Consider the following 24,052-nt stretch of genomic DNA (forward strand, 5'->3'; position numbering starts at 1 on the left):
TGTTCATTTGATGTTCAAATAGTCTACATCTTTATGGACTTCTTTATTCTGTTTTATCTATCAGTCTCTAGGAGAGATGAATTAAAGAGTCACTGCAGTGGTAGATTTGTCTATTTCTCTTTGTAGATATGTTATATGTTCATATATTTCAAAGTGGTTGATTATATTCAAGATTAGGATGGTTACATTTTCTTGGTGAACTGAAATTTTTATCAATATTTTGTAATCCTCAAAGTTTGGTAATTATTTTTTTCCTTGAAGTCTATTTTATCTGATATTAATCTAGCTATAACAGTTCAATTTTTGTTGATCTTAGTATTTGCCTGGTGTATTTTCCCCATTAGTTTTACTTCCAAACTTTCTGTGCCCCTGTGTTTCTCTTTTTTTCTTTACTATTTATCTATTTGGCTGCATTGTGTCTTAGCTGTGGTGCAGGGGCTTAGTTGCTCCGCAGCATGTGGGATCTCAGTTCCCTCACCAAGGATCGAACCCACATCCCCTGTATTGCAAGATGGATTACCAACCACTGGATCACCAGGGAAAAGCCCCTAGAGATGTCTCTTAAAAATAGCTAGACTTCTTTAAACCCAGACTGATAATCTTTATTTTAAACTGGAATATTTTGTTAATTTACATTTTATGGAATTATTGATATCTTTAAGTTTAAATTGGTAGATTTAAATTTCTTCCTCTAATCCACTTTTCTAAAAAAATTTTCCTTCCTGTCTTGCCTTCTTGGGATTGATTGGTTTCTTTCTCTTTCTCTCTTTTAGTTTTTCCCCCCTCTGATAGTCTGGAAGATAAACAATATGATTATGTTTGTAGTGGTTATCCTAGAAATTTAATATGTATATTTAACATAACTAAGTCTTCAGTTAATAAAAACCCATTACTAATACTCAGCATTCATGGGACAGTCCCACAAAGTGCATGGCTTTTGCATTCATTTTTTGATTATTTTATTTATTTTGTCTTGTTTTGCTTTCATGTGCTTCCTTCTGGGTCCCATTATCTATTGTCACCGAGATGATAAAAAATTGCTTGACCTTACAATTACCTAAAAGCAACCAGTCACTCCATGCATCAGACTCTCAATATTGAAATTACCCAATCCCTAGCCTTCACCATAGATCTCACTCTCCGTCTAGTCCATTGGTACCCAAGAACCAGTGAGATCACCAGGGAACAGTACTCCCAGCTGCTGAGACAATGCCAGATGCTGATAGCAAAGAACAGGCAAGCCAAAACAAGGATGTGAAAGATGTGATAGCTTTGCAGTCTTATGGAGCAAGAAAGGCAATTAGTTGTGAGCAATTCCTAAAGGAGTCATCATACCATGTAAAAATAGTTCTTCAGGCTCTGGGAGAGGGGAAAACCTCAAAGGACATCACTGGAGTCAGATCATACCACATTTGTGGGATACTGAGTAATATGCATGCTGCACACAGTTCAGTGTTTGGAAGAAGAAATCACTGTGATACAGTGGCAAGGTAAACCACAATATGGCAGAATATTATAGCTCAATGGCTCTCAACAGGGGGCTATTTTATACTCCAGGAGACATTGAGTGACGTCTGGAAATACTGTTGTAACAACTGGTGTGGGAGGTGTGACTGACATCTAGTGGGTCTAGGCTAGACATTCTACAATGCACAGGATTCCTCCTGCCTTCCCCAAAGAATTATCTGACCCTAAATGTGGATACTGCCCACTGCTGTAGATTATACAGTGAAGTATACATCAACAACAGAATAGTTCTTCTTGGATCACAGAAGCCATCCTGTAACAATGATTTTAAACTTTTTAGGGCGGATGATGGTACAATGAAGATTCACTATACCACTCTGTTCACTTTAAAAATATTTCTTAGTTTTTGGGAATAATGAAAAATGAAAAAGCTCAGAGGGAGCTCATATCGCTGAATCTCCTTGAAGTCGCAAAAGTTTTTTTTTCTTTTTTTGGAGATGTCATTGAAACTGAATGGTGTATTTTAGAATTTCAGAATCAGGACAGTAGGAGACTAGATATAGCTGATGAAAAACATTCATAATGAACAATGTAGCATTTCCCTGAACTTATACTAAATACAGCCTGTCCCTTGAACAGGTTTTCAATGCAAATGAACCTGGTTCATTTGATAAAACTTGCCAAATAGAGAAGATATTAGTTCTAAAATTCATACATTAATACATGTATGGTAGAATTTCTTCATTTCTTATGTCTGTATTTTCTAAATTTTCAAGCACTTTTTTTAAAAGACCTCTTTACTTTGAAAAGCTGCACAAATAGAACAGAGAATCTGTTCAGTCCTTTACCCACATTCCTAAAACGTTAATATTTTACATTTGCTTAATCATCCTTCGTTCTTTTCTGAAACATTTTAAAGTTGCAGCACAATGCCCCAATTATCTCTAAATATGTCATATTTTCTTAAGGACTTGCGCATAACCACAAAACGAGTATTAAGTGGACATTTATCCAGTATTATTACTTAATCTACAGATATTCGAATCTGGTCAATTGACTCCTTTTTAGCAAAATAATTTTTTTGGTTGGGGATCAGTTCTATTGTTTTCATTAATCTGGAAGAGTTCCTCAATATGTCTTTGTCTTTAGTGACCTTGATGATTTTGAAGAATGCAAGCCAATAATTTTGTTAGACTGTCCTTAATATGGGCTTGCCTGATGGCCCTTCGTGATTAAATTCAGGTTATGCGAATTTTGGTATGATGAATACTACAAAATTGGTTCGAGTTTTTCTTAGCACCTTATCAGGAGGCATATGACGCCCATTTGTCTAATGCATGGGAATGCTTATTTTTATCAGAATTAGGAGGGTGTCTGTCACGTTTTCCGACCGTAAAGTTTCTATTTCCCCCTTTGAAATAAGTATCTCCTCGGGAGCTTCTTTGAGACATTGGAATGTAAACAAGTTGTTTCTCTTGTTACTTGCGCCCCCTAGTTTTGCCGAAGATTTCAGTAATAGCGGTTGATTCCGTGTCAGCGCTGGTGGTTTCGAGTGTTCCCCAGGCCGATTGCTCTCTCGTAAGATTATAACCCTCGTAACAGCAATGGCACCCCACTACAGTACTCTTGCCTGGAAAATCCCATGGGCGGAGAAGCCTGGAAGGCTGCAGCCCATGGGGTCGCTAAGAGTCGGACAAGACTGAGCGACTTCCCTTTCACTTTTCACTTTCGTGCATGGGAGAAGGAAATGGCAACCCACTCCAGTGTTCTTGCCTGGAGAATCCCAGGGACGGGGGAGCCTGGTGGGCTGCCGTCTATGGGGTCGCACAGAGTCGGACACGACTGAAGCAACTTAGCAGCAGCAGCAGCAGCAACAGCAAAATGCCTGGTGCAAAGTAATCGGCTGCCTTTTCCCCCGACTAATTTCTTTGATCTCAGCTGTCAGCAGGGTGTATTGTAATTGATCTGCTTATATGTTTGTCTTCCCCACAGACTGAGCTGCTTGAGGGTAGGAATCATGGCTTATTATTTCTCTATCCCCAGTGTCTAGCACACATTAGGTGCTTTAAAAACACAAGTTTGACTTAGTGGTCTGGAGTAGAGACGAGGGAAGAAGATAAAGGCTACGAGTTGGCCTGGGGATGGCATTTTTTTCTGCTCTAAAGGGAAGTGGGGCCAGGTTTGCAGAGGGCGCGGCCAGCGTAGTCACTCTGCGACGGGACCCATGGGTCCCAGCCACCTGGTTGGTGGCAGAGCCTCGGGCTTCCGCAGGGTGGGGTGGAAAGTGGGGCGGGAAATAAAAAAACCGAACTCGCGGCTCCCGGCATTCCCCGTGGGCGGTGCTCCCCTTTGACCCCTCGCTCGCGTGCTACACATCCGGGCCTCTGCTACTAGTGAGGGGAAGATGGCGGCCGCAACCGTGGTGGTTCCCGTAGAGTGGATAAAGAACTGGGAGAAATCAGGGAGAGGCGAATTGTGAGTGTCCGGGCTGGAGGCGAGCGCTCCGCCGGGCCGGGCTTGGGCGTCAGCAGTGCTCTCACATTTGGGGGGAGGTGGGGGGGGAGAGGTGTCCCCTCCCCCATCTGGGTGACGGGTGTGGATGCTTGACTGGGAGTTTCGAACTCGGGGAGGAAAGGTGCTGGTAACTGCCGCCGATCTCCTACCTTTCCTGGGCTCCTCTTAAAGCCCCGCTGCCCGCCAGAGCTTGTCTTTCTTTAGCCTCTTAGCAGAACTCCCCGTTTTGTCCCTGCGGGTCCCCGCGCTCTCGCTCCGTCTCTTTTTGTCCCCCTCTTCGCTGAGCTCACTTGGCTCCTTTCTCTTTACCGGGCCGCGCCAGGAGGGTTCTGACTTTCCGTCTCTCTCTGTCCCATTTCTTTACTCTGCACCCGTTCGACTCTGCAGTTCGGAGCCCGGCGCCTCCTCTGCCCGAAGTCCGGACTGTCCCGGACTCCCTCCCCTCCTTTCCGCCCAGGGCATCGAGAAGGACCCCGCTTGGCACCTCTCGCCCTCCTGAGGAGCGATCTCCTAGACGGTCCCCAGACCGTCCCGGCCCCTCGCGGCGCCGCTGTCCATGGGCGAAGTGTAGCAAGCATCGCCGCTTTCTCCAAGATCTACCTGCATTTCTTTGCTCTGTCTTTCCATCTCAGGGCCATTTCGGCTTGGAATCAACTTTTTCGTCATTAAATGTTTCCCAAACCCCATTTTGTCCTGGGACTGCAACTAATTTTGGCAACTCTCCAAGGTTCTCGGGTACCTAAAATAACGTGTTTCCTGTAGTCATAAAACTTGGGTGTTTTTCCTCTTTCTTTCTTTCCGTAACACAGAAGACCGTAATCTGCCATAACCCGTGATTTCCTTGCCCCAAATTTCGGCTCTGTCTGTCTCGGGGGGAAAATTCGTTTAAGCGGCGGAACAAACCCCAGATTTTAAAACAAATGACTTATTGCGAATGTCTTTCTCTGGATCGCTTTATTAGTTAAAGCTCAGCCGGGTATGAGATTAACTCTTCATTAGCTGTTTTCCGCGTGGTTGCGCCCCCCCGCCTCCCCTCCCCTCCCTAACCAGTAGTCAGTTTACGGTTGCCCGTGCGAAAAATACGGTTTTTAGAACTTCGGTACCGGGACCAAACGCGGGGAACGTGTTGCCGGATCTTGCGCGTGTAATCGCGCCAGCCTACATGACTCGCGCCAGCCTACATGGCCCGCGCCAGCCTTCATGACCCTCCCCAGCCCCCGTCCGCACTCGCGTTACTTTCGAAGTCTTAGTGTGAGCGCTAGAATTGGATCGCCTGGGTAGGCGGTAGTTTTAGCCACTTAACTAGCCAGGTGACCTTGGGTAAGTTCCTTAGCCACTGTGACCGTTTCCCCTTGAGTAAATTGGGAATAATAAATACTCAAAGGATTGTTGCGAAGATTAATGCCTGTAAAGCATTGGGCTTATAGTAAGTGCTCAAGTGATAACTACTATTGCAAGTAATATTATTATTGCAGTCTTTAATATTTCAACTTCTCTGAACAGATCTTGCACTTAAAAGTCTGTACTACTCAGGTTAGCAATTAATTCGTCTCTGATTCTTCATGTAATCTCTTGTACTCCAACGAATTGAGTGATCCTTTAAGAGTGGGGACTGTGTCTCACGTTTCTTTTGGGTCAACCCTCCCGTCCCCGTCCTCTATCCCCCTCCCTCCAGCCGCCCTAGCGTCTGCTTAGGGAGCTTATTGTTTTATGAACTGACAGGGAAGTCTGTTTGATAACCACTCACTTTTAACTGTTAGGAACATTTTGCACATCCTTGTACGTGCTAGTTAACAAGTAGCTGTTAAAGTGCCTTGTGTGCGGGGAAGGCAGGATGAGAAGTTACCAAAGCAAAGCATCATTTTCATCTATATGAGAGTAGGATAACCACCCCATTCCCACCCCCCACGCCCACCCACGCAAACGGGTACACAGTTGATTGTTACTTTGTTAACTCTTAAAGTCAACTTAGTTATATGGGGATTGTCATCTTTGTGGACTACTTAGCTTGCTCCTTCCAGCTGTTTTTGACAGTTTTACTGTTATTCCCATCTTAGAGTGAGTGGTATTAGGGCTAGGAGGTAAAATTCTGCTTGGCTTTTGACTGGCAATGGTTGAAGAAAAAGTCATGTAGGAGTTCGAAGTATCTAGTCAGAATTGGTATTTTGGATTCACTTTATGCATATTTACATTATCCATGCTACCCATTGTAATTTCTGTGTTTTTGAAGAGCTGCTTCAAAACTGTTATTCGAACTTAGGTGTATGAAGTTATTGCATGGCTTGTGGAATGTAGTTTGAATTATAGTAGATCCAGATCAGTATAGTCAGTTTTATAACTGTTCTGTTACATGAAGAGAGTCGTGTGACATTAATGAAGTATTTTAAATAGTTGGGTGACATAATGAAATACTTTAAATAGTCAAACTCATCACCATCCAGTACTTAGTCTTCATTTGACCTCTTTTCCCTCTTTGGAAACTTTATTGCATATAGTCTAACTTTGGAGTTTTTTATCTTGCTAACGATAGAGTTAGCATTTTCATTTTATTATAAAAAATGGTATTATAAATATATTACAAAAAATCTTTTCCTTTCTCTGGAAACAGCTTCTTAAAATATGAACCAGCAACCAGAAATGTTAAAAAGATAATGTGCTACCAAATTATTAGTGAATCCATTTACATATTTGGCTTTTAAGATTGATCAGTATTTAAAATTATATCTTCAGTGGATTTTTCCTTTTTAATGAGAAAAGTTAACAGATGAGCTTTAAGTTGACCAAAAGTCATGATATTTTTCATGAGGTGTAAGTTCATTTCTTGTCCGTTACTTTCTATAAGTATAAGTCTGTATTCTTGGAGTTGTATCAAGTTCAGCAGCACAGTGTTAAAGGGACATATGAGCTGTATGGGGCGTTTTATAACATTGAGAGGGCAATTCTTATTTGTGCCTCATGAAAAGAAAAGCAGCTGTCAATTAAGATGGAAAGTCTTGGCTTTGAAGAGTAAGTTTTGTTAGATAACTAGGGAAAAAAGAAAAACTGTATTTTGCCCATGTGAATGGTCCATCACATAACTAGCTAACCTATTTCCAGAGATACTGATTATGTTTTTAATGGTAAATTACAGAACTCTTAAAGTGATCTTTTCCAAGAGATAGCAAAAGCACAAAGGACTCTGAAAACATAATTAAGTGTCCTTTGCAGTAACACTTAGATTTACTCTAAGTTTCACATCTTAATGCAAACTCTTTGAAATTCTGTGACATATGCAAGATACGGATTTAATCACTTTAATTTTGGAATTAGAGCTTAAGTTTCTTGATTATTTCATATTATCATAGGATTTGCCATGATTAAGCTAATAAACTTGCATGTACTGGTAGATCTAGGGGAGAATTTTATTTCTAGTAGACATCTTTAACACAGTGAGCCCAGCATTTCTTTGTGTCACAAGCAACCTTAATGGAGGATTTATATTCCAAGCTCTTAATCTGAAGATGTTAGCCTCCTGTCAATACTTATTTCAAAATACTTACATTTGTTAAATATCATGTATTTGTTTAAATAACTTGATTCTTTTTCTTAAAAAAATTTACATATCAAACAGAAATTTTTGTTGGGTGTTACCTTATTCCTCAGTAGCTCAGCAGTAAAGAATTCATCTGCCAATGCAGGAGATGTGGGTTTGATCCCTGGGTTGGGAAGATCCCCTGGAGGAGGAAATGGCAACCCACTCCAGTATTCTTTCCTGGAAAATTCCATGGACAGAGGAGGTTGGTGTGCTACAGTCCATGGGGTGGCGGAGAGTTGGACATGATTGAGCACACACACCCACAGGCAATAATACAGTTTTAAAATTTAATGGCCAAATGTTTTGGTTGCCGTTGTTTTCTTCATCTGCTACTGGATGATTTGACATATTCCAGAGCTTAAGGAAGGGCATTTGGATGTTCATTAAATGTTGTCTGACCTGAATTTTTTGGAGCAAAGTAGGAGGAGGGAGTTTATAGCAAACAGTCTAAGAAATTTTTTGTTTAGTATTTGTCTTTTTTCCCCTTCAAAACGTGCTCTAAGTTCATCTGAAGCTTTATCTGAAACCATTTCTTCATGTCTTGTCTTCATTTGGCATTCGTTTTCTCATTTTGACCTGTGTTTGCAAGTATAAGTCTTGGTCTATTTCCCTGTAAGAGAAATTCATTCTTCAGAAAATGTAGCAGTATCAGGAGGTTTTTCCAGGCTACTGCTTTCTTTTTTTGTTAGAAAAATTGTTCTTTAACTAAGGTAGCATGAGTGCTATTAATGTACTTGTGTGCAGGAACTTCTGTTGTCTTTAACATTTCCTGTTCCTTTTCCTCCTCGTAAGTGCATATTTTCATTTTCTTAAATACATGTTTCGAGATAACACTACATGTCCCAATACTCATTTTTTGGGGTTATGTCTCCTGTCAATGATAATAGAGGTAACACTTGCTTAACAAAGTTTAGCCACCTTTTGTTTTGTTTTAAAAATTAGTTGAAGCACAGATCTCTATCAATTGTTTATATGTAGAACCAGCTTTGAGATGTTGCGTATAATCCAATAGTTCAGGCTTATGTTGTGTTTCTTTACTGGAAAATAGGATCAAGTAAGATGGACAGTCAAATACTCATGTTAAAGAGTATTCACAAAATACTTAAGTCCTTGGAAGAACTTAAGACATTTTATTCCGTTTAAATTTCATATATCTTTGACAAAAAGTAGACTCTTTGTTCTCAGGGGCCTGAGGTTGCATCTCCACTGTAGCACCAAACTGTCATAAAAGTGGAAAACATGGTAAACCCAATTATTTGGAGGTTCTTAAGGGACTAAAATAGTCATTTGAATTTTTTCCAAGGCAGAATATTTGATTATTTTTAAAGCCACATTAAAATGGGCAACTGCTCAAGTTTTGTTTTTCTCCTTTTAAGATTTAGGATAGAGTACTAAACTGTACAAGAGGTGTAGTAAGACGTGCAGCATTCTGAAACAGGATTGTCCCTTTAAGGGTACTTCATGATCTTCTGTTAGTGGAAGAACTTAGGGGAAAAGCTGGGACAAATCTACTGATGGGGGAACATTCTTAGTGAGTTTTTAGTTTCCTCCAACAACTAGGGAAGAAGTATTTTATACTAGGGAAATAAAAGTTACACAAATAAGTTGCTTTATATAATGTAATAACCCATCAGTGATTCCTTACACAGTTTGAGTGAGTCTTTAAGATGGTAATTAATAGTTCATGATGACATTATCATCTGCATCCTAATGAATATGTTTGTAGCTTTTGTGACTGACAAGATGGAATTACATTTCAGTTATTTTTAAAAATTATGTAACAATGACTGTACCATTAGATTAAGTGGGATTTGGTACACTGACATTTGCCCCTCCCCTCTGGAAGGATTATAGCAAAAGACATCTGCATTAAGCTTGTTAAAACAAATAGAAAATGAAGCTGTTGAAAATGTGAATAAGCAGACAGATTCACTGTAAGAAAGAATATTTGACCTTGCTTTTTAGTAGCCAGGGTACAAAGGGAAAGATGAGTTACAGGATTTCCTTGCATTCTTCTGTCAAAGATGCAATATTTCCTGCTACTACATTCTAAAGGGAATTGAACCTATGGGGACAGTGAAAACCAAGGGGGGAGGGATGGGGCGGGGATTGTTTCAGTACTTTATGGCAAATACTGAAGCAGCCTTGATGCACTCTCTTACATATTTACTCTGAACAAAAAGGAGCTAGGTGTCAGGCATTTTTAGGTTATATTCTCTGATGCTAGTCTGAAGCAGATATTTTTGTATTGCATAATGTAATGAAGACTGATTTTGTTTCATATTTGAGATAAGCTCGTTGTAGGTTTAACTTACTTTGAGAAATTAAAAGCTTACCCACTGTCTTAGCACATTGGAAGGCCTATCTGGTTCTCAGGAGAAATAGTTGAAAGTACTTGGAGTCAAACTTAAACTGCCTTATTTTACCATTTCTAAGGTGCTCTCCGAAAATTTTTGTTCTTTTAATAGGAGTTGATTAAAAACTAACAGCTAAATGAGATTTTCAAACTATGCAGATTTATTAATAGTTGTCTGTTGGCAAGGCATTTTTATTCTTTGGTTTTGAAAATAATTTTGTGAGCCCTACAGATGAATTTTTGACCTGGAAAAGTCCATTGAACCTTACCCTGCTTATCCTGATGATGGAGTCGTGAAATAAAAGACACAAGAGAGGTGAACTGCAAGGGCATGCATAATCTGCAAAGTAGATAATCCCTCTGCGGATGGTTGTAATGTGGCATCATATTTCACCTTAGATGTGATATATAAGCATATTCTGTCAGTTTTATAGTTACTTGCTTTATTGACTGGATTGCTAGACTTAAAAAAATAAACATATGCATTCGTTGGTTCTCCTTTTTTTGTTTGAGTTTTGTACAGCTTGTAATAACAATTACTTTTTCTAAATTGTGAAATTAAAAGAATACAGAAAAGTGCCTAAAATTTAAATGTAGAGCTCAAAGAATCACTAAGATGCACACTCATGTAACTCATACCCAGCTCTAGTCAACATAATCCCCCTTCCTTTTCGTACTCTTTTACCTCCCCTGTGGTAACTGACGTTTATGGCTTTCTCTTGTTTTTATTTACAGTTTTGCTACCAAAGAAGTTTAAGTTTGTTCTTTTTGAATTTCATATAAGTGGAATCGTAGAGGATGTGTTCTAATTGTTCCTGACTGCTTTTGATCAACATTATGTCTTTCGGATTCATTTGTATTTTGCGAGTATTTGCAGTTCTTTGATTTTCATAGTTATAAGATGCTCCATTGTGTAACTATACCATACTTTATCTCTTATGTTACTGAGGAACAAGTTTATTGTTTGAGTTTTTGGCTGTTAGCAACAAAGCCAATAGAGCCATTCTTATACAGGTATTTTGGTGTACACAGGTGCACACACACCAACTTTACTAGATACTGCCATACTATTTCCGAATATACTCCCATCAGCAGTGTATGAGAGTTCACCTTCACATCCTGGCTAACATCTAATATTGTGCTATGTGCTCAGTTGCTCAGTCATGTCCGATTCTTTGCAACCCCATGAACTGTAGCCCTCCAGGCTCCTCTGTCCATGGAATTTTCCAGGCAAGAATACTGGAGTGGGTTGCCATTGCCTATTCCAGGGGATCTTCCCTACCCGGGGATCAACCTGTGTCTCCTGCATTGGCAGGCAGATTCTATACCACTGTGCCACCTGGGAAGCCCAACATCTAACATTGTCACACTGTAAATTTTTTGTCAGTGTATATATCTAATGTTCTTGCCTGGAGAATCCCAGGGATGGGGGAGCCTGGTGGGCTGCCGTCTATGGGGTCGCACAGAGTCGGACGTGACTGAAGTGACTTAGCAGCAGCAGCATATCTAATGTTATTTTCTTCAACATTTTCATAGGCATTTTTTCCAATTTTTTTTAGTTGAAGTATAGTTGATTTACATTATTAGTTTCAGGTGTACAAAGTAGTAATTCAGTATTTTTGCAGATTATACTGCATTTACAGGTTATTACAAGATAATGGCTACAATTCTCTGTGCTACACAGTATGTTCTTGTTGTTTATTTTATACATGAAAAGTGAAAGTCACTCAGTTGTGTCCGACTCTTTGTGACCCCGTGGACTGTAACCCACCAGGGTCCTCTGTCCCTGGAATTCTCTAGGCAACAGTAGTGGAGTGGGTAACGGTTGTCTTCTCCAGGGGATCTTCCCAACCCAGGGATCGAACCCAGGTCTCCCACACTGTAGGCGGATTCTTTTACCATCTGAGCCACCAGGGAAGCCCAGGAATACTGGAGTCGGTAGCCTAACCCTTTTCCAGAGGATCTTCCCAATCTAGGAATTGAACCAGGGTCTCCTGCATTGGAGGCAGATTCTTTACCAGCTGAGCTACCAGGGAGGAAGCTATTTTATACTACTATGACTAACAAACTACTTTATACATAGCAGTTGTTAATCCCATAGTCCTAAACTGCTCCTTCCCACACCTCTCCTTTGGTAACCACAAGTTTGTTTTCTGTGTCTGAGTCTGTTTTGCATATGCGTTCATTTGTAGCATAGGCATCTGTTTTTTTTTTTTTTTTTACTTTTTATTTTGTATTAGGGTGTAGCCAATTAACAATGTTGTGATAGTTTCACAACAGTGAAAATATTCAGCTATACACATGTATTCATTCTCCCTCGAACTCCCCTCCCATCTAGGGAGCCCTGTAACACTCAGCAGAGTTCCATGTGCTATATAGGCGTCTTTTTGTATATTATTGGTGATTTGGACTTTGGTTTATTGGTAAAGATCTCTTTATATCTTTTTTCCATTTTTCGATTGGATTGTTCGCATTTCTTTCATTGATTTGTAGTTCTTTCTATAAATTGTAGTTCTTTCAGTGGGTTACACTGTGTGTGGCAAATCTCTTTTGTTATTCTTAGGCTTGTATTTCCACTGTACAGTGGTGACTTTTAATGAGTAGAAGTTGTTCATTTTAATGTAGTTAAATGTATCTGTCTTCTACTTTCTGAGTAGTACTTTTTTGTGTTTACTAGTTTCTCTCCATTCTAAGGTTAATGAACTACGCTATGACTTTTCTGGAAACATTATGTTGCTTTCCCTTTTTAAGTCTTACCTAACTGGAGGTGATTTTTATGTGTGCTGTGAAGTAGGGGGTTGCAATATATTGTCGTGGTGGATGTATATGAAGAAAGTTCAGCCTCACACTTAAATAGTTGGCAAAAGGAAGAGAATTTTAGTAGTCTTTTCAGACAATTGTAGATATTTTTTAATATCATGTCAAAATTTGTCAAATGGTAGTTTCTTAATGGTTTGTTGCAATGCCAAACCTAAAATCATATCTGTGTACTCCCTGTATGTTGTTATATTGAAATCCAGTTGTCTCTCTTTTACTTGGAATCTGTTTTACCCATGTATTATTTTGCAGAATCATGCATTGGTCAGTTGGAAAATACTGGTTCACCCAATGATGCGGCACTTCCAAATATGACACAATGCATTGTATAATATAAAAAAACCACATTCTTTAGTATCATCACTGAACTAATCAGGGAAGTTTTTATGAATTGTGAACTAGCCAAGTCCATGGTGCCAGATTAAAGTTTTCCAAAATTCTAATTTTTGTTTGAAAACTTACCTTTTATCACTGGCAACAGACACTCTCAGCTTTTTCCCTTGAAGTGACTGGCTCACTTGGTTCATTTTTGAGAAAACTCCGGCCAAAGACCCAAATCTGAATACCCATAGTTTGTCAGTTCTTTCAAGTAAAAAGGGCTTCTCTTGTGGTTCAGCTGGTAAAGAATCTGCCTGCAATGCATGAGACCTGGGTTCGATCCCTGGGTTGGGAAGATCCCCTGGAGAAAGGAAAGGCTACCCACTCCGGTATTCTGGCCTGGAGAATTCCATGGGCTGTATAGTCCATGGGGTTGCAAAGAGTCGGGCACGACTGAACAAGCAACTTTCACTTTCAAGTAAAAATGGTGTTATGTGAAAAAGCAGCTAGTTCAGCTCACAATTCAAACAATTGCATAAGTGATTTTCCTGGAGACAACCATGGTATTTTGGTGTGTGACAAAAATGTTTTATGTATACGTTCCAATTTGCCACATAGAATATTAAAAATATGTATTCTAAAAAAAACATGTTCTCAGGGCTAGGATTTAATAAAATTCATTAAGGACATTTTCTTTATTGTAGATACAAACATATAACAGATAAATCTTAACACATTTTTAAGTAAACAGTGCAGTATTGTTAATGATAAGCACAATGTACAACAGATCTTTAGATCTTTTTAATCTTGGATGGCTGACATTTATACACATTGAACAGCAGGTTCCCGTTTCTCTATCCCTCTAGCCCCTGGCAACCACTGAAATTCTACTTTTTGCTTCTGTGAGCTTGATTACTTTAGATACCTCATATAAGTGGAGTCATGTAGTATTTATTCTTCTGTGGCTATTTTGTTTCGCATACTATCTTCATGGCTCATCCATGTTGTTGTATATGACAGGATTTATTATTGAATAGCGTTCCATTGTATATTCATGAGGTTTTCTTTATGTACTCATCTCTTGATGGACATTTAGGTTTTTTCCTATCTCTTGGCTATTGTGAATAATGCTGCAATAAATATGAGACTGCAAATACCTCTTTGATACCCTGATTTCAACTTTTATGAGTAAATACCCAGAAGTGGGGTTGCTGGGTTGTATGGTAGTTCTGTTTTTACTTATTTGAGGAACTCTCGTACTATTCACCATTTTACATTCCCACAAACAGTGCACAAGGTTTCCAGTTTCTTCATATCCTCCCTAACACTTATTTTCTGTTACTTTCTAAAAACAGGTGTTTTAGGTTCACAGAAAAATTGAGAAAAAGGTACATAAATTTCCCATTTACCCCCTGTCCCCACACATGCATAACCTCCCACATTATCAGCATTTCCCCACCAGAGTGATACATTTGTTACAATTGGTGAATCTGCATTGACAAATCATAATTGCCCCCAATTCATAGTTTACCTTTGTTTTCACTCTTGGTGTTGCACATTTTATGGGTTTAGACCATAATAACATGCATCCATCATTATAGTATCCGAGTATTTTCACTACCCTAAAAATCCTCTGTGTTCTGCCTCTTCATCTTTCTTCCTAGCCCCTGGTAACCACTGAACTTTTTACTGTCTCCATAGTTTTGCCTTTTCCAGAATGACATATAGTTAGAAACATACACTGTGTAGATTTTTCAGATTGACTTTGTTGACTGATTAATGTGCACTTAAGGTTTCCCATGTCCATGTCTTGTCATAGCTTCATTGCTTTATAGCTTATTTCTGTATGGTGCTGCATAATATTCCATTGTGTGATGTACCAGTTTGTTTATCCATTCACCTATCGAAGGACATCCTGGTTGCTTCCAAGCTTTGGTAGTTATGAATGAAGGTGCTGTTAACATCCTTGTGCAGGTTTTTGTGTAGACATAAGTTTTCCTCTCCTTTGGGTAAATATCAAGGAGTGAGAGAGTTGGATTGTAAGGTAAGAGTATGTTTACTCTTGTAAGAAACCACTAAACTGTGTTCCAGTGTGGCTGTCCCATTTTTCCTTGCCACTAAAGATGATTGAGTGTTATGTTGCACCACATCCTCACCAGCATTTGGTGTTGGCAGTGTTCCAGATTGTGGCCATTCTAATAAGTGTGTAGTGATATCTCATTGTTTTAGTTTCCATGTCTGTGATGATGTATGATGTGGAACATCTTTTCATATGCTCATTTGCCATCTGTATATCTTTTGATGAGATGTCAGTTAAGGTCTTTGCTCATGTTTAAATTGGTTGGTTGTTTTCTTATTGTTGAGTTTTAAGAGTTATTTGTATATTTTGGATAATAGTCCTTTATCAGATGTCATTTGTTTGCTTGCAGTTTTTTGATAATGACCACTTTTACAAGTGTGAGGTGATAGCTCATTTTGTTTTTGATTTGCATTTCTCTGATAATAAGTGATGTTGAGCATCTTTTCATAACCTATTGGCCATTTTGTCTGTCCTTTTTTTTTTTAGGCTATGCCTTGCGACATGTGGGATCTTAGTTCCCCAACCAGGGATCAAACCCATGCCCCCTGTATTGGGAGCGCAGAGTCTTAACCACTGAACCACCAGGGAAAGACCCTTGTAGATCTTCTTTGCAAAAATGTCTATTTAACCCACTCCAGTATTCTTGCCTGGAGAGTCCCATGGACAGAGGAACCTGGCAGGCTACAGTCCGTGGGGTTGCAAGAGTCGGACATGGCTTAGCGACTAAACAACAATTCATTTTTTAATCAGGTTGTTTTCTTGCTATTGAGTTGTAGGTGTTTCTTATATATTTTGAATGTTAGCCCCTTATCAGATACATGGATGGTTCACAAACCTTTTTTCCCCCTATTTCATAGGTTACCTTTTCTTTTTTTTTGGCCACAACTTGAGGCATGCAGCGTCCTAGCTCCTCGGGGGTCAAACTGTGTCCCTGCAGTAGAAGCATGGAGCTTCAGCCACTGGACCATCAGGGAAGTCCCCCGCCTTTTCATTTTGTTTGTCATTTCTTCGCTGTGCATACAGTGTTTAGTTTGATGGTCCACTTGACTGTTTTTGCTTGCATTGTCTGTGCTTTTGGTGTCGCATCCAAGAAATCATTGCCAAGACCAATGTCATGAAGCTTTCTTCCTGTTTTTTTCTAGGGGTTTTACAGTTTCTGGTCTTATTTTTATGTATTTGATCTATTTTGAGTTGATTTTTGTGTATGATGTAAGAAGTATCCAATTTCGTTATTTTGTATATGACTGTCCATAATGCTGTTGAACATCTAACAAATTTTTCAGTTTAGTTGTGTTCTTTAGCGCCAGAATTTGTTTGGTTCTTTTAAAATTTTCTGTCCTTTTGTCATTCTCATTCTCTTCATGCATCATTTTCCTGAACTCGCTGAGCATCTCTATGATGGTTATTTTAAATTCGTTGTCAGATAATCCACATAGCTCTAATTCTTTAGGATCAGTTTCTGAAGACAAATTTTGTTCCTTTTATTGGACCAATTTTACCTGTTTCTTTATGTTCCTTGTAGTTTTGTGTTGGTTATCTTTGCATTTGAAAAAACACTCTTTTATCCCAGGCTTTATGGACTGCTTCAGTGCAAGGAAAGGCCTTTACCAATCAGCTTGGCTGTAGATTCTGGGAGCCTCTCAAATTTTTCTCTGGATGTGTCTTCTCTGGCCTAATGTGTAGATTCCAGATTAGAGGGATTTTCTACAAGCTTTCCCTCTCTCGCTTCCTCTGGTGTCCATCTGTTGTACTCTAGGGTCCTCTGAAGCAGCAGCATGCATGCCACCCAGCTTTTTTTTGTTCTTAGTGGCTCCCAGGCAGCTAGAGTATGCTGGGTACCATCAGTGCCCCGAGTCAGGCTAGACAGAAACCAGTCTCTCAGGTAGTGCCCCCTCCCCCAAAGCTGGAATACTGGGCACACGCTCTAGTTTTCTCTTTCTCCCTTGAGGGAGAGATTGCCAAGCTGTTGGGCACCTCCCTGACCCCCCGAACCCCCTCGCTGCCCCTGCCCCCGGAAGAACGTTAGATGTATATATAGTCCAGTCTTCTCTTTCCCTCCTCAGAGAGAATTTGGAAATTGGGAATTACCTTCCAGTCATGCGGTGCTGTGCCAGGAGTAGGGACCATGGTGAAAAAGCATCATGTATTTTCCTAGGAGCTTTCATGCAGCTGGTTTAGTTCTTGCCTGGGGTGCAGGAGCCTCTTAACTGTTTCTGAATTTCTCATAAAGGGAATTGTGGATATGTATTGTTGAGTTGTGTTTCTATGGGAGGAAGGAAGGCCTGGGACCTCCTATTTTGCCATCTTGCTGAGCCACTCCCATCAAGGACGTTCTTAAGTGAAACTGGCTTTTGTTTGTGTGAATGATCATGAGAGATGTAATGAAACAATTTGGTGACATCTTACATGAGACTGACTTTATTCTTTGATTTCTTAAAAAAAATTGTTTTTTTATTCTTTGACTTCCTGATTGTGAAGAATTCAGTGAGACAGTTTGGTGCTACTACCCTAATGAATGCTAAGGTGCCAGCAGTCTCACCGTCCTTTGCTTTTGAATTATTAGTGCGAATGTCAGTACAGTAAGAAGGGAAATGCAGTCTTAGTACTATTACGAATATAGTTTTGACCTTGCAGAATGCCAGAAACTGTCTTGGGGATCAGGGGTTTGTGAACCACACTATCAGAACTGCTACTTTATCAAGTTACAACTTTTTTTCTTACTCTTAATTTTTAAAAAGTTTTTTAAAAAAAAATAGTGAATGGTTATTGAATTTTGTCAAATGTTTATGCATAAAAAGACAGAAAACTAATAATAGAAACTTTCTGAACTATTTTGTGATTTTAAAAGTTTAATGTGGTAAATTAATTTGAACCAACTTTGTGTATTTGGAATAAACCCATGTTAACCTTGATGTATTTCAGTATTTTTCAATATATATATCTGTGCATATTTAATGGAGCTTCCCAAGTGTCTCAGCGGTAAAGAATCCACCTGCCAATGCGGAAGACGTAAGAGAAGCAGGTCGATCCCTGAGTCGGGAGGATCCCCTGGAATAGGAGATAGCAACCTGCTCCAGTAGTCTTGCCTGGGAAATTCCATGGACAGCGGAGCCTGGCAGGCTACAGTCCATGGGGATTCTCCAGGCGAGAATACTGGAGTGGGTTGCCATGCTCTCCTCCAGGGGATCTTCCCAGCCCAGGGATCAAACTCAGGTCTCCCGCGTTGCAGGCGGATTCTTTACCATCTGAGCTACGAGGGAAGTGCATACATTGCAATAGATGTACTTCTTAAGCCTTTTTTACCCTGAGGCTCCCCCACCATCTTTTATTTTTCCTTGTAATATATTTGTTGAAGAGACTGGGCCATTGTCCTATAGAGTTTCCCACAGTTTGTATTTAAGTTTTGCTCCCCCTCCTCAAAGACAACTTCATACGTGGTGGTGTATTCTTGCATTAGGATCAGGAGGCACATAATATCTGATTGCGTCTTAGGATGTGAACAGCCATTGATAGATGCCTAGATCCTTAAATTTATTAGGGACTTAAAAATGGTGCTGTTCTATCATACCTTTGTTAGCTGAAATACTAACAGAGGCATTTCTTATCAACTGTTCGTTTGTATACAAAAGTCAGAATAAGTGCTTGATTTTCATTCTTTTATTTACCTGTTTTCATTCAAAATAATGTCTTGATTCATTAGCATCTTCCAATTATGGTTTTTAGGTTTATTTTATTTAAATTATAAACTAATGGACTTAAAATGTGTAATACATTTCCAGATGTTTTTAGTTGATAGAATTTGCTGTATAAGGATTATCTGTGTTAGAATTAGAAATTAATACAGATTATTTGTTTTATTCTAGTTTACATTTATGCCGGATCCTCAGTGAAAATAAAAGCCACGATAGTTCAACTTATAGAGGTAAGACTTTTAAAAATATCATAGCTATGAGATTTGGCTTGGTCAAAATTAATAAAATACCCTGTTTTCCATTAAATTTTATAAATAGAAGAGCTAGCATGGAAAGAGAAACTAATTCTGATCTTGTTTGTGCTAGGAAACTTGCAGAAACTGAGGTTCAGTGTTTTTACTAAAGCTGGTTATGTTTAGGTGGTATCTGGGGATCTTGTTAAAGGCAGTTGTCATGGAAAACATTACAAGCAAAGGAGTTGTTTATGACTGCATATCTCAAATATGATTTATTAAGTAAAGTGTTATGCAATTAAACTGAATGTAAATTTTTAGTTATTTTAAAGGATTTACTGTTTAATTTTTTTGAATTTAAAATTAGATATATGGATTCAGAAAAGGAGGGGCAAAAACAAAAGCAATGATGCCCAGTAATTTAAACCATTTTCATATGTAGCTTTCACTGGGGGTATAATCAATGACATTTTTTTCCAATCTGGAAAAATAATTTATAATCAATATTCTATTTTAAATAAGTTATTAATTTTCTGTAAATGTTTCCTTTTATCAAAAATTAAATATTATCTTAATATGAAAATATATACTTTTTGAAGAACATTTGGATTTTTGAGTAGAAAGCATTTTCAAATGAGTGAATGAACCATTTTTCTTTCTGTCATTTGGGTAAGACTTGTTAAAACTCCTTGCTCAATCCCTAAAGTTATTTTATAGTCATCCTGCTTTTAAAATTTCAGATCATTCATAAAGATTTTTGAGGTTGTTAATACAATGCCATTTTTGAATAAGTCAGTTGACTGTCAGAAGAGTAAGAAACTAAAAAAAAGAGTCCTTTTTAAAAGCACTGGATAGTTTTCCCTCTCCTTATGTTTGAAACAAGTTTCTAACTTCTCAGTTAACTTGTATCTTGTTTGTGTTTGAAACCTTAAGTGGGTTAAAAAAAACATTCTCAGCAAAACTATAAATAGCATAACAGGGTGGTTACTCTTAACAGTTTTAAATGAAACAATTTAGATCTTTAATAACTATCAGACTATTGTTAACTTGCATGGTTGTTCTGATTCACATATGAAACTCAAATTAGTAGGGGTGTGGCCTCATTGGCTCAATTGTGAGGGTTCTCTGGGCTTCCCTGGTGGCTCAGAGGTTAAAGCGTCTGCTTGCAATGTGGGAGACCTGGGTTTGATCCCTGGGTGGGGAAGATCCCCTGGAGAAGGAAATGGCAACCCACTCCAGTATTCTTGCCTGGAGAATCCCATGGATGGAGGAGCTTGGTGGGCTCCAGTCCACGGGTAGCAAAAGAGTCGGAAACGACTGAGCACTTCACTTTCACTTTCTCTTTCTTGCTCTTGCCTACTTGCAGGGAACTGAATGTTGTTTCTTTAGAATTTCCTTTGTATATCTCAGGGGCATTGACTTTGGATATTGTTCCTTCTGTCTTTTCTCTTTTTGCTTCTCTCTCCAAATTGATTTCATTTCAGGAAGGCAGTTTCCCTTGCACATGCTGCTGCTTTTATAAGTTCTTTTTATAAGTCCCCTCCCCCCCATAAAATAACATAGTAAGGATGGCTGATGAACATGAGCATTCCTAGTGATATTTGACATAACTAGTGGCTATGCTCATATTTCACAAAGAATGTCTAGAATCTCTAGAAATCCCTTTTACTTGTGGCTGTTCTTAAAGCTGCTTTTTCTGAAATGTTAGCATTTATTCTTTTCTGTATAAGAGTTGTAAATTTTCCTCCCCATTGTAAATCTAAAGTTTTTCAATTTTAGTGTAGATTTAGCAGGGTTTTGTGGACTAGCCTTGGTAGTCTCTAAGACATCACGTACTGTTTCTGTGGATAAAATACAGCAGGAGTTCCTAGTCATTTAAATGGGTATTTAAATGACATGTGAATTGGGGACTGTCTTTGCTACTTTGTGGATTACATTGTGATTGTTTTGGTGTCAGTGTCAGCAAAATGACCTGGGCCATTTGTTCTCTATTTTAATCTCCTTTGATTAAGGTTAGAATTCCCTCAGCCCCTGTGAGCCCATATTCTTACGGGAATTTAGTTTATGATGCTCAGCTGTTTTGTTCTTCGGTGAGTGAGTGCTTTTTAAAAAATCTTAGTTATGTGGATAATTTCAAATGAATATTATTTGTTACAAAAGCATTTTATTAATGCTAATTGAAAGCATCAAAATGACCTCATATTCCTACCATAGTAACAGATTTTTCTTTTGCATTTTAGTTTTTATGAATTTATTATAAGCATAATGAAGGCATATTTGTGAGAAAGGTAGAATATATTTAATGAATCCTTCATGAGGAATTGGAATAATCTGGCTATATTTCTTTTGTGAATAATTTAGTGAACAAATTAATTTCCTTATAATATACTATTTTCATTGTTTAAGGGGAGATTGATACAAGTTTTGATTTCTATTATGTTCCTTTTTGTGGCTAGTAGTAAGTAGACCAAAGGAGAAGATTTTTAAGTATTTAATTTCTTTTAAACATTTTTTTATTTTTATGGCTGAGCTGAATGGATTGCGGGATCTCAGTTCCCTGTGCAGGAATTGAACCTAGGGCATGGCAGTGAAAGCACCGAGTCCTAACCACTAGCTGCTGCTGCTAAGTCGCTTCAGTCGTGTCCGACTCTGTGCGACCCCATAGACGGCAGCCCACCAGGCTCCCCCGTCCCTGGGATTCTCCAGGCAAGAACACCGGAGTGGGTTGCCATTTCCTTCTCCCATGCACGAAAGTGAAAAGTGAAAGGGAAGTCGCTCAGTCTTGTCCGACTCTTAGCGACCCCGTGGACTGCAGCCCACCAGGCTCCTCCGCCCATGGGATTTTCCAGGCAAGAGTACTGGAGTGGGGTGCCATTGCTGTTGCTGCTGCTGCTAAGTCACTTCAGTCATGTCTGACTCTGCGTGACCCTATAGACGGCAGCCCACCAGGCTCCCCCATCCCTGGGATTCTCCAGGCAAGAACACTGGAGTTGGTTGCCATTTCTTTCTCCAATGGGTGAAAGTGAAAAGTGAAAGTGAAGTCGCTCAGTCGTGTTTGACTCTTAGCGACCCCATGGACTGCAGCCTTCCAGGCTCCTCCCTCCATGGGATTTTCCAGGCAAGAGTACTGGAGTGGGGTGCAATTGCTCTTAGGAGAAAGCAATCGCCCTGGGGAGCACTCGAAACCACCAGTGCTGACATTGTATCAACCGCTATTACTGAAATCTTAGGCAAAACTGGGGGGCGCAAGTAACAAGAGAAGCGACTTGTTTGCATTCCAGTGTCTCAAAATAGCTCCCGAGGAGACACATTTCAAAGGGCAAAATAGAAACTTTATGTCGAAAACATGGCAGACTTCTCCCCTAACCACTAGACCACCGGGAAACTCCTAAATATTTGATTTCCTAACTTGCTGTGTTGCCCTGAAAGATTTTTTGATTTCCTTCAAGGGGGTTATAAACTGACTTTGTTTTACATTAATGTTTTTAGAGTTACTTATTTTCTTACTTTTAAAGAGAGGAAGGAGATAAAGATTTTAGTGTTTGGGACTAAAGAAAAAGGTAGCTGGAAGGATATGTTCACCTGACCATTAACTCCTACCTCCTCCCAAAACTCCTCCAGGAAAGGGGGGCTATGCTAATTGTGAATGAGACAACTGTACTTGTGGTTGACAGTTCTCACAGGACTGCTGTTTTTTTTTGTCTGTATGTACATATGTAATTATGATCATCCCTTAGTATCTACAGGGAATTGGTTCCAGGAGCCCCCTCAAATAGCAAAATCCGAGTATTCTCAAGTCCCTTATATAAAATTGCATAGTACAGTGAATAAAGTCAGCCCTTCATATTCATGGGTACAGAATTTGTGAATACAGAGGGCTGAATATATTTTAGTTTGAATTCTGATGGAAATAGAGGAAAAATTGAGGTTTAGGTTTGGGAAGAAATTTCTCTGACAGGGTATGGGTTTTATATTTACTGTTATTCCTTACCTGTTTGTTGTCAGTGTAGCCCTGAGATTGAATTAACTATAATCTGAATGTAGTTAGAAAAATCTGCAAAATCTCTTGGTGAGAAGAATGGTTAATTTATATTCATTTGTTGGAGTTCTATGCAGTCCTTAAAAATAATTTCGTAGACTTTGGTACTAGGAGGAAATATTTTTAAAAGTGTTTGTCGGGGAATCAGAGTACCAAATGATGTGAACTCTGAATGCAAGTATGTAAAATATGTAGACATACAGAAAAGGATTGGAAGGAGGTGCTCAGGCAGTAGTTATGTTACAGTAGTGCAGTCAGTTCAGTTCAGTTCAGTTCAGTCGCTCAGTCGTGTCTGGCTCTTTGCGACCCCATGAACCGTAGCATGCCTTTTTCTACTCTGTAAGTATTGTGTTTTTGTGAAAATAAAAGGAAAAAATCTGCTAGAGAAAAGCATTAGAAATATATTTTTCTTAGTCATTATTGGTGTTTATAATAATCTGAAAGTAGGAAATACATAGGTCTTCCCTTAGAGAGTCTACCTTTCATGTTTAAGAGATTGTGTCCTTACACTCTTTCTTTTATGTTTGACAGATTTCCAGCAAGCTCTTTATGAATTATCATACCACGTCATTAAAGGAAATCTAAAGCATGAACAGGCATCTAATGTTCTTAGTGACATCAGTGTAAGTATGCGTATGGTTTTTTAATTTGATAATTGTTAACATTTTTTTTTGTGTTTGATACAAGGGATACTGAAGTATATAACTTGTGTTTTATTTTATTCAAAATGGTAAGCCATTGTTACTGGACAGTTATATAGGTATTTTAATCTTTTTCTGTGGCTATGAGTAGAGCAGAAAGTATTAGGTAAGCTGGGAGGGCAAAAACATCTATAAAAAAAATTGGTTAGAATGTTCTCTCAATATTAACATAACAAGACATTTTCTTTTGTTTGTGGTTATGTTTAGAAATTAAATATATTTTAAAAACTGAGGATGAAATTATTTTAAAATGAAGTTGTA

The 24,052-nt window shown here is 38.9% G+C and overlaps 1 protein-coding gene across 13 annotated transcripts in view; it reads left to right on the forward strand.

The window, feature by feature from the left end:
- Positions 1-3,834: 3,834 nt before the first annotated feature.
- Positions 3,835-24,052, forward strand: part of THOC2 (THO complex 2) — a 118,705-nt gene continuing 98,487 nt past the window's right edge. For 10 of the 13 annotated variants that reach the window (XM_027535063.1, XM_027535073.1, XM_027535062.1 and 7 more), the window contains exons 1-3: positions 3,835-3,942; positions 18,990-19,048; positions 23,622-23,713. In XM_027535063.1, the coding sequence (XP_027390864.1) occupies positions 3,872-3,942; positions 18,990-19,048; positions 23,622-23,713 (222 nt within the window). In that variant the 5' untranslated portion in view covers positions 3,835-3,871. The remainder of the gene's footprint in view (positions 3,943-18,989; positions 19,049-23,621; positions 23,714-24,052) is intronic. The other 3 variants (XM_027535065.1, XM_027535070.1, XM_027535068.1) reach the window with 1 other exon arrangement.

This window comes from Bos indicus x Bos taurus, chromosome X, assembly GCF_003369695.1.
Source record: "Bos indicus x Bos taurus breed Angus x Brahman F1 hybrid chromosome X, Bos_hybrid_MaternalHap_v2.0, whole genome shotgun sequence".
NCBI lineage: Eukaryota > Metazoa > Chordata > Mammalia > Artiodactyla > Bovidae > Bos > Bos indicus x Bos taurus.